The sequence below is a fragment of the Vicugna pacos genome, chromosome 16 (genome assembly GCF_048564905.1).
Source record: "Vicugna pacos chromosome 16, VicPac4, whole genome shotgun sequence".
NCBI classification, from domain to species: domain Eukaryota; kingdom Metazoa; phylum Chordata; class Mammalia; order Artiodactyla; family Camelidae; genus Vicugna; species Vicugna pacos.
The window spans coordinates 61,319,022-61,331,483 of NC_133002.1; the positions used below are offsets into that span (position 1 = coordinate 61,319,022).

The window sequence follows — 12,462 nt, forward strand, 5'->3', positions numbered from 1 at the left end:
TACAGCTGACCGATGGGGCACTGATGTCACCGACACCATCAAGTTCCCCGCCTCCCCTGTAGTGAGTGTGGCTGTGTGACTGAGATCCAGTCAGTGGCGTCTGTTGTGGGTTGAATTTTGTCCTCCCCTCTGCCAAAATTCACGTCTTGAGTTCTAATCTTAAGGTCAGAACAGGACCTTATTTGGAAATAGGGTCATTGCCGGTGTAATTACTTAAGGTGAGTTCACATTTGCAGTAGGAGGAGGCCTAATGCAACGTGGCTGTGTCCTTATAAAAAGGGGAGGTTTGGTACAGACACGCGTAACAGGGAGACCACCATGTGAACATAGGGCGGAGATGGGGGGATGCTTCTGCAAGCCAAGGAGCGCCAGCCATCACCAGCAAACCACCAGAAGCCAGCAGGCAGGCCTGGAGCAGGTTTCCCATCACAGCCTCGGAAGGAACCTGCCGACACCTATTGATCTCAGACTTCAGTCCTCCAGAACCGTGAGGCAGCAGGTCTCTGCTGTTTAAGCTGCCCGGTCTGGGGCACTTGGCTGCAGCAGCCCTGGCAGATTGCGTGGGGAGGGTGTGTGCCGCTTCCAAGCTGGCCAACAGAGCTTTCCATGCTCCCTCCTCTGAGTACCTGCCCCATTTCTGGCCGGCTGGCATGGAGATGATCTTCTGGGGGTTCTTGGGAGCCACAGGTTGTGAGTGGCAGAGTTACGGTCAGCCGGAGTGGAGGACGGCACCTGCCGGCACCGGCCAGCACTGTTACCTGGGCCAGTGGCAAGCTCTGAGTATCCACTTCTACGGCAGCTGTGGAGCCCTGACTACACAGATGACGGCCATAGAGATAGTGCTGTCCGACAGAAACACAGCGTGAGCCCCTAGTGGAAGCCACGTGGTCACTTTAACATTTCAAGGAGCAGTATTAAAAAAGTAAAAAGAAACCGGTGAAATTAACGTACGTATGTATGTAACTGATTAAATCCAAAATAAATATTTTCAGAGAGAGGGAAATAGCTTAGCGGTAAAATGCGTGCTTAGCACGCACGAGGTCCTGGGTTCAATCCCTAATTCCTCCATTAAAAATAAATATTTAAAAGAATATTTTCAATAGGTGACATGTATAAAACTTATCAATGAAATATGTAACATTATTTTTGTCATGCTAAATCCCGGTGTGAATTATACACGCACAGCACATCTCAACCTGGACCAGCCACATGTGGAGTCTTCAATGCCACCTGTGTCTCGGGGCTGCTGTGTCTGATGATGTGGGTTTAGAATGTACAAACCTAAAATGGTTGGGAAGGTACATGTTGTCTGGGGGCTGGGCGTGTGTTTTTCTCCACTGGAACTCGAGATAACTGCAAGAAATTCTGAAAGTCACGGCTGAGGAGGCAGCATGGTGTGGCGAGCTTGGAAGGAGCTGAACCTGAGTCCAGGTTTTTCTGATTTCTCAACGCGTGCCAGGCATGCACTCTTCCACTGAGCTGTATACCTTGCCTCCCGATCTCCTTCTTGGAAGCCTCATCCAGATACTTCTGGTGATAGGCCACCAAGGCTTTGGGATGGACCACATGACCACCACCTTCACTAGCACTTGGATGTCCACACCAGCAAATCACCCCTTGCCCAGAAGTCAAACGGATTCCTGTAGTTTGTATCACAGCGTGCACAGTTCAATCATCCCCAGGGCTCGCCCATCACCTTGATGAGGCCGTCACGTCACGCGAAGAGCACCGCAGCTGTAGGCACCTTCCTGAGTCCGCAGACCTGCACCGACCGTGGAGGGTCCTTGGACGCCAGGGCTGCCAGTCTGGACGAAAGCTCCTCAGCGCACACGGCTGCAACCAGAAAAGGAAGAGTTTATATTCTTGACCCTTTGTGGCTGTGACCGCGACCTCATCTGGAAATAGGGTCTTTGCAGACATAATTAGGTAAGTTCAGATGATGTCATACTGGACTTGGGTGGTGTCCTCATAAGAACAGGAGACAGAGACATGCATGGTGGGAGGCGCCGTCTTGGGAGCCATGAAGTTGTTCCCTTCCGTTCTTCTCAATTCTGCCCCGCCTGCCTCCCTAATTGAGAAAGGAGCCATAGTCCTTCCTTACGGGCTGTTGTTCTGTCCGCAGTCCAAGGTGGGTGAACTCACTCTGTGCTGGCACAAGACTGAATGTTTGGTCCCCACTGTTTTAACATGGGGGCCATCTGACTCGGGTCAGCTTTTATTCCACAGCTTCCAAAGAGCACAATCCTGCCAAGAACATCCAGGCCCAGAGAGCTGGCCCCCGTTGGCTGAGCCTGACCCCAACTGAGCAGAGCCCCAAAGCCTGGTTAGTGAGCGACCTAACCGTTGAGCTTCAGCCCTGCCTTTCTGTGGGGAAAGCAGAGCTGAAATGAAGGTCTGGAGGCAGGCTGTGGGGCAGATGCAGTCCACGCCGGGAACTCCAGGCCCCTCTTGCAGGCTCTGGAGTTAATGTGAGCCTTCTGCTCCGCCTGCCTGCTCACACAGGCCCTGCTTTGAGACGGCCGGCTGGATGCGCCAGTCTGCAGCCAGGAGGTGGAGCCATGCTGCCTGGCGGGGGCTCAGCTGCGTCCCTGGGCCTCACACTTCCCTCACAGGGTCCCTTGTTCTGGCCTCTCACCACAATTACCCTCCCAGCCAAGCGTGCCTCAGAGAGCATCCTTCCTGCAGATGACTCCAGGATTACCAAGATAGGCAGCAAGGAGCAAGATGGGCCAAAATGCTGTTCTGTCCGAATCCATTCTACAGACGCTGGTGGTGGCAAGGACAGGACCAGTACATGTTTAATGATCCAACACGCAGGGGACCAGGCGTGGTCTACTCCAGGCCTGCCAGGTGGGCAGTGGGCAGGGCTGCCTCCCCAGGGACTCCCTGCTGTGCTGCACAGCTGACCTGGGGACTAGCGACCAGGCAGGTGTTCTCTGGGGCCCTTTGTGAACACCGGACTGGGCCAGGAGGAGAGGATGCCCACACTCAAGTGGCCGCATCTACAGCACCGTCTTTTTAGGGAGATGGAAAGCTGGGAGATGATGCCACTGAAACCTTCCATCAAGTCCCCTCCTCCATGCACCCACCACCCCACCACCCTCCTCTGCCTAGTCCGTCTCTGTCTGCTCCGGGTTCAGCGCTGCAGCGTAAACTGCACCTACCACTCCCCTTGTATTTTGTCCTTTTCTGTCTTACTTTCCAAGTACGTTAGATCCTCTACGACGTTTATATATTATTTTATGCTAGACTATCATTTTTAAAAATTGTGTGCATGTTTCCATGCATATGTTTATTGCACTGATGCACGCCAGGGAAACGGAGGGGTTTTCTCTGTGAGTATTCACCTGGCTTTTCTCTGTCTTTTTTTTTTTAATTTTTAAAATTGAAGTGTAGTCAGTTTACAATATTGTGTCAGTTTCTGGTGTACAGCATAATGTTTCAGTCATACATGTACATACACATTCCTTTTCATATTCTTTGTCTTTGATGAACTCGGTTCTTTCGGTTGCTAACCATCTTTACTGGTTTAGCTGGCATGCTGACAGGGCCACTTACAGCCAGGTTCTCAACACCTGGAGGTAGACAGTGTCAAGAACCTTTCTCTTCTTTGGAACACCTGGCAAAACAGGATGTCCACACTGACCACACCACACACTGATTTCTCCGAAAGTAGGAAGCCGAGGCCCCCTGTGGCAAGTGGGCTTCCTCTTCTGGGTGTTGAGTGTTAGAGTTCCAGTGTCACTCTGAAATCTACTCCTGGAAGCGCTTGCTACAGCCCCAGCTTCGGGCAGCTTGGCCAGACTGGACTGCACAGGCGAAGGCAGACTCATTAGAGGAGGCGATCTGACAATCCAGCCGGATTGTTCCACAGTTTCTTGAACCACAAACTAAGCGGAAGGCAGGGCAGTGACCCCCCACCCCTAGCCCGTCTCTCTAAAGCTGGATTTTTAAAATCTCTTTCCTGTTTCATGATTCCTCTAAGCAGTGGACAAGGATGCAGAGAAGAGGGTGGAGGGAAGATCCCCTGGGGCCATGAAAATGGCCTTAAAAATCCCAAAGTTGCCTCCGTTCAAGGGGTCTCGTCTCTCACTGGAAGAATTCTAATTCCTTAAGTTTGTGTTGGATTTTACAACTAAAGTTGCTGCACCTGGAGGTCAGTGTGTTTTCTCAGGCCCGGTGTGTTCACTCTGACAGTGATGACCATTCTGCTGGCTCTGTAGTCACTCCTGGGCACTTTGGGGCTGGCCCAGGGTTCTGAGGTACATGGCAGCAAGGTCCACAGGTTCCCACTCTGCCAGGCACAGCCGAGCTCGGCTGGCATCTCTCCAAACTCTCACGCTGCCTGAGCCCAGACAGAGATGCCGAGACTGAATGACAGGTAGAAGCCAGCCCGGCAAGGGGTAGGCAGCGCAGGAGGGGAGCCCCAGGAAGGACAGAGCTCGCTGTTCCCAGCCCAGAGGAAGGACAGCGTGACTGGAAGGTGTGGGAAAGGAGAGGGTGGGAGAGGTGGGTGGGAACCCAGTTAATCATGATGGCTGTCTAAACGGGCGTTTTGCAGCCCGTGGGCCTGCACTAGGCTCCCCACAAGCGCTCTCAGGCCCATGCTGGTTGGGAGGGGTGAGGACAGGGAGGAGTAAGACAGACCACATCCATCAGGCACTTTGCCTGGGGCCTGGATCACCGGTGTTCGCCCCAGTAGCAGCTCTCCAACAGCCCTAGGAGGCGGGACTATGAGCCTGACAGATGAGAAAACTGAAGATCAGAGGGAGGAGGTACAGAGGCAGGCTGGGGTGGTGGCTTCTAGGTTATCAGTTACCAACAGAGGGCGGTGTGGGGGCCGCTGGGGTCACTTAATCCACACAAGGCCTCGATGCGATGGGGCAGGTGACCTCCACTTTGCACCCGAGTGGCCTGAATCTCGGCTGAGTGACCCAGCTCGTGTCCTCGGGGCTCCTCCGAGAGCCGACCCGCTCCCACAGAGGCAGAAGGCACCTCCCTGGAGGCGGGCGACTTGGCCGGGCTCCGGGTCCACCGGGGGGCGCCACTCGACGGGGAATTCCGGCCACACCCGCGCCAACCCCGCGGAGCCGGCAGATGCCGGAGGAGCCGGACCCAGGACTCGAGAAACGAAAGCGCGCAGGCCCGCGGCGGTGCGGGCGCCGGAGCCGCGCAGGTGCCAGCTGGCGGGCAGGGCGGGGACGCGCCGCTGCGGGGTCCGGGCGCAGGTCCGCTGGACGCGGGTCTCGGTGGGCGGAGTGCGGGTTTACAGGGAGGGATGCTGGGCCCCGTGAGTGTGGGGTGCAAGTGCCCGTGGGTCCGGGGTGCCCCGCGGGTCGGGCTGCGGGCCCCCTGGGTTCGAGGGTGTCTCCCGGGTCGGGGTGCGGGCCAGCGGGGCGGGGGTCCCGCGGGCCTGGGTCTGGGTGACGGCGGCTCGGCCCGAGGCTCTGCCCGGGAGCGGCGCCTGCGTCCTGATGCGCGCCGCCCGCCTGCCGGCCGCGCCGGGCCCCGCCTTCCGCCCCTTCCTGCGGCGCCAAGTTTCGGTTTCCCCGGGGGTTCCTTGTCCAACCTCCTTGTCCAGCTCCGCTCTCCGGCTGCGCCCAGCAGGTGTGGGCGAGGGGCGGCGCGCTTTCTCAGCATCCCGGCGACATTCCCGGGGGCCCAGCCTCGGGCGCGGAATTCTCCCCGGCCGGGAAGAGCCCGGCGCAGGCTTTGAACCCCAGCCACGCTGCCCGGGGAGCGGGCGCGCAGAGGCTGATAGCGGACGGGGACTGGCAGACCTGAGGGCCTGGGCCTCTGTCTCGATGGAATCCTTCGCTGTCAGTAATTACAGCAACGGAAAAGTGATGTTGCGAAAGATACCCATATCTTTATTTCATAGTAACTTTTAGGAGAACAGCATTCACTGCCCACATCACTGCGCTTCCCGGAGTGCAGGGTTCTTCCGGCTTACCAGGGCTGCCCAAGGTCCCGGGCCCAAGGCCAGGCTGGCACCTCTCCGATAGTGGCCTGGAGAGCCACGAGTGGGGTGCGGCCCTAGGGAGGTGGAGGAGGGCTGAGGATAAGGGAGTGTGAGGACGGTGGGGGCCACCACCTGGTTTTCTTTGGTGGTGGTTTGGGGGATGTGGCTGGGAGAAAGGGAGAAGGGGAAAGTCAGGAAGCTGATTGAATAGAGAAGTGGTGGTGCTGGCCACTCAGCCTACCCTTAGACCCCTGGTGCCCAGGAGGAACAATAGGACACTTGAGTGAGGATTTCTGATCCCTACTGTGAGGTTCCTGGCCTGTGGGGAAGCAGAGGTTTGGAAGGAAGGACTACACCTTAGGAGAAGAGGGAGGCCTGGCCGGGGGAGTCAGAGTCTGACTGAGAGTGTCCAGACCACAGTGGCAGTATTGCCCGAGGCCGATGGAAGAGAGGGGGCGGTGGGGGGCAGGGCCTGGAGAAGACCTCGCACGCTGACTGCTTTCGATGAGGCCCTGCAATGCTCCCCAGGAGGCCACTACCGGGGACACCAAGCTGGTGGTGGCAGACGGGCACCTATGCCTCAGATGAAGTGAGGAAGAGAGTGGGACGCAAGGGCCAGCAGCAGGGCTGGAGCAGGGAAGTGGCCCCCCGGGGGCCCTTTGGGTACCCTCCCAGCAGACAGAGGCGGAGGAGCCAGCTCGCCACTGCTCAGGCAGAGTTCTTGGGACTGAAGGCAGCAGGAAAGGGAGGCAGGTGGATCTCTGTGTCCCGGGAGCCAAGATGGCTGTCTCCCCACTCTCACCATGGATGCACTGAACAGCCTCTGGAGGCTGGGTGGTCGTGGCCTGAGTCCTGGCCTTGGCATGTCCCTGACCTCGGTTTGCTGTCACCCCCACGGAGGGTGTCCTGAGGGCTGGGTGGTCAATGAGGAAAGCACGGGTTTAGTAGGTGGCAGCCCCGTTGTTAGGAATCTTGAGCCCTGACTCCTAGCTGCCAGCCCTGCAGCCCTGGGCAGCCCCGTGCAGGCCGGTCCCTCTCGCAGGCTCTGACTCAGCCATTTGCTGCTAGCATTTCTGCAGTGGCACAGAGAGGCCGAGGCCCTTGCCCGGGGAACTTGGCAGGTACCTTCAGCCCATGTCTTATCTCAGGTGTTTGCACAAGCTGTGCCTCTGCCTGCCCGCCCCCCCACCCCCTAGTCTGCACTCACCCGGCTCAGCTGTCCTGGCTCCCAGTCTCAGCTGGGCGGGACAGTTTTAGACTCACTGAGTGGCGGAGAGCTCAGGAGGCTGGCAGGGGGCGCCTGGCAGGGACAGCAGAAAAAGAAATGGGTGCTGGAGCCCCGCAGGGCTCAGACCAGGAGGATGTTGGAAGGGGAGGCCTTGGGATGAGGCAGGCTGTGAACACCTCTGAGGAGGCGATCAGCCTGGGTTTCAGTTGAGCAGGGAGAACTTCTGGGTCGCGGTAATTTCAGTTTCACAGAAAATGAAACTGAAGCAAAGCTATGGTCACATGACAGGAGGCTGTGTATAAAGCTGGCTGCTTCGGGACACTTGCTCTTGCTTCCAGATCTTCAGGAGCATGCCAGCCTCAGAGAGTCCCCTCCCTGGAGGCATGGAATGTCGTAACTGCCGACATGTCTCCAAAGAGGAAGGTGCCAAGTTCTGCAGCCAATGTGGACACAAGCTGCTCCGTGTAGCCCCCGTACCAGGTAGGGCCCTGAGGGGGCTGGGAATGCAGTGGGGGTCGTGGGGGTGGGCAGGCAGCTCAGTCCTGCCTCTCTTCCTAGAAATGGAAACTTCGGGCAGCAGGCAGCCCAGGCCAGCAGAGCAAGGTCGTCTGTGGCTAAAGAACTCTTTCTAGAAGAAGCACTTTTTTTAGAAATACGGTTTTATCTGTCCCTTTGCTGGAGGCACCTGTCACTTTTTAAAGAGTTTCAATTTCGTTTCTCGAAGAGAACGTGGGGTTCCTATTCCCCTTGGGAATGGGAAGTACTAGGCTGAGCCGAAGAATCTTAGAGGATTTCAGAGGGTGCTGCCTGGAAGTGGCATCCCAGCCCACCTGGTGGGGTGAGGGGTCTTTGCGGCTTGCACAAGCCCCTTCCTGGTGAGGGGCGGCCGGTGGGCGCATGTCAGGAGAGCTGTGCCAAGTGGGCCTCACCTGCTGACTCCTGTGGTTGCTTGATTCTCTCCGCAACTGGGACCTTAGACTGTCTCTCTGCCCCTCCTGGTACAAACTCAGCGTGCTCTGACCACAGGACCCTTGCACTGCCTGTTCCCTCTGCCTGGAACACGCCTTTCCTCAGAGGGCAGCACAGCTCCCTATCCTCCCCTTCCAGTCTTTGCTCAACTATCTCCTCTGTGGAGGCCCACTCTGACCCTCCATCCCTTCGCTCCCCGTGCACTTCCCCAGGCTTCAGTCCTGGGAGCCCTTGGACCACCCTTGGTGGGGCTTCAGAGATCTTGGTCCTCATGTTCGCTGTTCTATTCTGAGCCTCTTGTATGTGCCTGGAACACAGTAGGTGCTTGTAGTAACTGCTGAATCAATCAAAGAAGGTGCATTTGAGTCGGGGGTGGGACGGACGTCCCCAGTTCTTTGATCGTTCTTGTTTCTGCTGCATTTGTACAAAGTGTTCACGTTACACATGCTTTCTCTGGACTGTATGAAGCATGAAGAGGTGGCGACTTTTTGTTGCTGGTTTTTTTTAATTTTCTTTACTGCTAACCTTTCAGGAGGGCTCTGGCTGAAAGTCAGACTTGAGGGCTCTGTCTTTTCTTCCAGAATACACAGGGCTCAGGGGGTCACAGAATCACGTGCTTTGTGGGCAGCCGAGTGTCTGTTCTCATCATCATCTTCTTAGTCCAGGTATCAAATCGTGGCATGGCTGAGGTCTTTGGTGTCCTGGCAGAATTTTCCACCTGCTGGGGTTCCCCACCCCTTGTCACTAGAACATCTGCCTGACTGGGGCCTTGGGAGGAGGGTTTTTGGGGGCCTACAAGACTGAAAAAACAAATAAATCCAATGGGCTAACCTGTGTGTGATGTGTCTGACGCTGTGCTAAATACTGAGGGGGGAGCTGTCATCAGTTCCATTTTAAGATGCCGAAAGTGAAGCCCAGAGAGGTTAAGTAACTCACCCACAGTCACTCAGCTAGCAACTGGCAGAGACAGGATTTAAACTCAGGCAGGTGGCCCCGGAGCCAGAGCCTGTGCCCTGGAAGGAAGCTGCGGTTGAGGGCTTGCTGGCCTCAGCGTTGTCGGGGAGGAAGAAATTTTCCTCTCCCTTCTGGTCCTTCTGGCTGGTCTCAATTAAGTTGACATGAGACAGACTAACAGGAGAAAATCAGGGCTTCCTCTGAGTCTCAGGTCCTGTGCCTGGCCCTCCAGAGACTGACCCCTTTGGGAGGGTCTCCAGGAAAGCTGGCTCCCTCTGCTTCCCTTTAATTTTGTGCGGAGGGCTTTCACAGGGCTGCTGGTTTGTTTGCCAACAGAACACAGGAGAAAGCCGTGTCTGAGAACACAGATGTGTGGCATTTGCACAAAATGCCGTGGGCGGTAACCTTCCAGGGTCCCACCAGTCCAGGCGGGTAGGGAGAGCAGGCAGGGCAGTGGTCCACCTTGGCCAGGTCAGAGGTCACTCCAGGCCCCCAGCCCTAAGCAGGGCATGGTCACTAACCCTCGCCTCTGAGCTGCTTGGCGTGTCTGCCAGCTCGAGGGCCGAAGGCTCTGAGAGCTGTTGGGGGTTGCTGGCTTCTGGGCTGCCCACCTCTCCTCTGTGAGCGCAGTGAGCGCTGGATAGGGCCATTGTCCTTAGGGCTGGGTCACTGGGGGTGATCCCTAACTTGGGTCACTGGGCAGGGGCAGGAACCGAGTCCTGGTCACTCAGCACCTAATCACAGGGCTGAGGACACAGATGTTGAATGGTGAGACAGCCGGGCTCCTGACCCTGATCGGTCCAAGAGCCTGGGGCTTAACGGGCCACCCTCAGCCACCCCACCCCCACCGCTTCATGCCTGCAGTCTTGTCTGATTACTCACACCCCAGCTGAGCCTCTCTCATACAAGAAAGGAAACTGAAACCAAAATGTTGGGAGACTTGGCTGGAGCTGCTAAGGGGGTTATTTCTGCCTTTCAGCTACTTATAGGTCTGCCAGGCTGCCCAGCCCGTGACCCTGGGCGTCCTGGACGCTAGGCTGCCTCTGGTGCTGCAGGTGTGGCCCATCCCTCTGGAACTCGGGCAGCGCCGGCATCCATGGAGCCGGGAGAGGCTGCAGTGCAGCTGCCCAGAGCTGCTGGGACACCTGGGTTGGGGCAGTCGTGGGAAGCCACGTGGATAAAGGTGTGAGAGGGGGAGTGTGTGGAGAGTTCCAGGCCACCCTGGGCATAGGTGGAGGTTGGTCACCTTTGCCAGGGTGATGTTGGTGCCGTCTGACGGTGGAGCAGGGCTGATGCTCGCCTGGCCTGATGGTGAGGGCTCTTAATGCCAGCAGGTCTAGCGGGCAGAGGGTAGGTGGTGGTAAGGAGCCCCTTCCCCGCCCCAGGTTCCCGGTGTTCTGGCAGGTGCCCCGAGCAATCCATGTGGGACTTCCCCCTTGAGTGCTGGGAGGTTATTTTGTGGGGGTTTCTGGGCAATGTATTTATTCTTTTATTTTCTGCGTTTTCCAAGTGTTACTTGTCTATTGTCTCAGCAGCTGCCTGAGAGCCCGGAGGAGTCCAGGAAGGGCCAGGGGCCGCTGGGGGAGCTCGAGAGGCAGCTGCCGTGGGGACAGGCCGCCCCGGATCGGGCTGTGGCAGTGGGGGGCTCACTGGCCAGGGAAGGAGCCGCCCAGCTGTCCTTGCTTGTGGGCCCACTGCTGCGGCCACTTGGTTTCCATGGCTGCAGGGGAGGAAAACATCTTCGTCTTCCCTCCTAAATTCTTTGGCTGGTCTAAGAAATCGATAAAAGACAGATTAACATTTCATACGTACAGGAGCCCCATAAAAATAGGAGGCCCAGAAGACAGCCGGGTGCCTGCAGCTTCTGTTAACGTCCAGGTCTGGGGATACAAAGGGGAGGGGAGCTCTTCGAAGGAAGGCAGAGGAGACGTTTGGAAAACTGGGGTTGCTGTGTTACGCAGATAAGTTTCTTGGTGAAAAGTCATCTCTAGTAATGGTTCTTTTCCTGGTACTGGCCCCCTTTCGGATGGAAATTTCGGATGGAAAATTTGTAAATTAATTGTCTTTAGCTGAAAATAATCCTTGAGCCAAAGTGGCGTATTTGGTGGCGCTCACTGCCCCTGCCCCCGGGCCACCTGGAGGTGGGAGGATCAGGGGGCTGGCAGCGCTGTGTTCTCTGGGGTGGCTGGTTTTGTTTTGTCTTCTAATTGCGGTAAACCATTTAAGACATATGATGGAAGAAATTTTCACAAACTGGGGCCCAGGGAAGTCGTTCGAGCTTACACCTGACTCAGCCTGAACTTTGTGTGAACTTGACCGGCCTGACTCATGTCCTGACAGACAGACGTCACGCGTGTGCTTTAACCATTAAAGACCCCATTCTAAAGATAAGAATAAATACCTCCCTCCCCATGGAGTCCATGTCAGCACCCCCCAGACTAAAGGCTCCCCTCCCAGAAATCAGGTCACGCCGCCTTGCTGTGTGCATGCTGATCTTGAAGGGAGTGGCCCCTGTCCTCCGAGCTGCTGCGAGGCTGCCTCCCAGGCTGGATGGATAGTTCTCGGTTTGACTTCAATAAAACTCTCTTCTCCTCCTTGTTATGGATTGGTTGTTCGCGTTAACACTCAAAACTTAACCATTTTAACCACGTTTAGGTGCACAGCTGAGTGGCACTAGGCACGTTCACAGTGTAGTGCAGCCGTCACCCCCACCCGTCTCCAGAACCTCTTCATCTTCCCAAACTGGAGCTCTGTCCCCATCAGACACTTGACTCCCCTCCCTTCCCCGGCCCCTGGCACCCGCCATCCTGCTTTCTGTTTCTTTGAATTTGACTGCTCTAGGGCCCTCATACAAAAGCTTGAAGCAGGCGTTACTTTAGTCTTCAGGGCAGGGCAGCTGCAGCCCCCATTTTCCAGCTGAGGGCGGGGCCGGGGTTGCTGGGGCTCCCGGCTGGCTGGTGGCCGACCCAGGGGTGCATGCGCTGCAGACCAGGGCTCATTAGGGAGCCTCGGCCTTGGCGTCTGCGTGCCTGACTGATGTAGCTTGAACTAATTTCCTAGCGGTGATTTGGGCTTGCCTGTGAGGCCCCTGCCCTCTCCCCATTCACGTGCTGATCAGCCATTGACCAGATTTGGGGATCTGTCTGAAGGCCCTCTCAGCTCTCTCTGGATACCTGTGTGTCTGTTTGCCTGCACGCACAGCTGTTTCGCAGCGCCGCTGCGGGGGAGGTCATGCTGCCCCGCGTGTGCGCACCTGGCGAGCCCGTGCCCCACCTGTCAGGGGACAGGAGTCTGCTCTGCCTGCAGGGTCTTTGAGGTTCACTTCCAGCCACGCCCGCTCTAGCTCTGG

The 12,462-nt window shown here is 56.8% G+C and overlaps 1 protein-coding gene across 2 annotated transcripts in view; it reads left to right on the top strand.

The window, feature by feature from the left end:
• The first annotated feature begins 4,683 nt into the window (after positions 1 to 4,683).
• Positions 4,684 to 12,462, top strand: part of RNF213 (ring finger protein 213) — a 104,357-nt gene continuing 96,578 nt past the window's right edge. Inside the window, exons 1-2 of one of the 2 annotated variants that reach the window (XM_072939788.1) lie at positions 4,684 to 4,775; positions 7,529 to 7,670. In XM_072939788.1, coding sequence (XP_072795889.1) covers positions 4,734 to 4,775; positions 7,529 to 7,670 — 184 coding nt within the window. In that variant the 5' untranslated portion in view covers positions 4,684 to 4,733. Of the gene's footprint in view, positions 4,776 to 4,802; positions 5,177 to 7,528; positions 7,671 to 12,462 lie in introns of those variants that run through there. The other variant, XM_072939789.1, reaches the window with a different exon arrangement.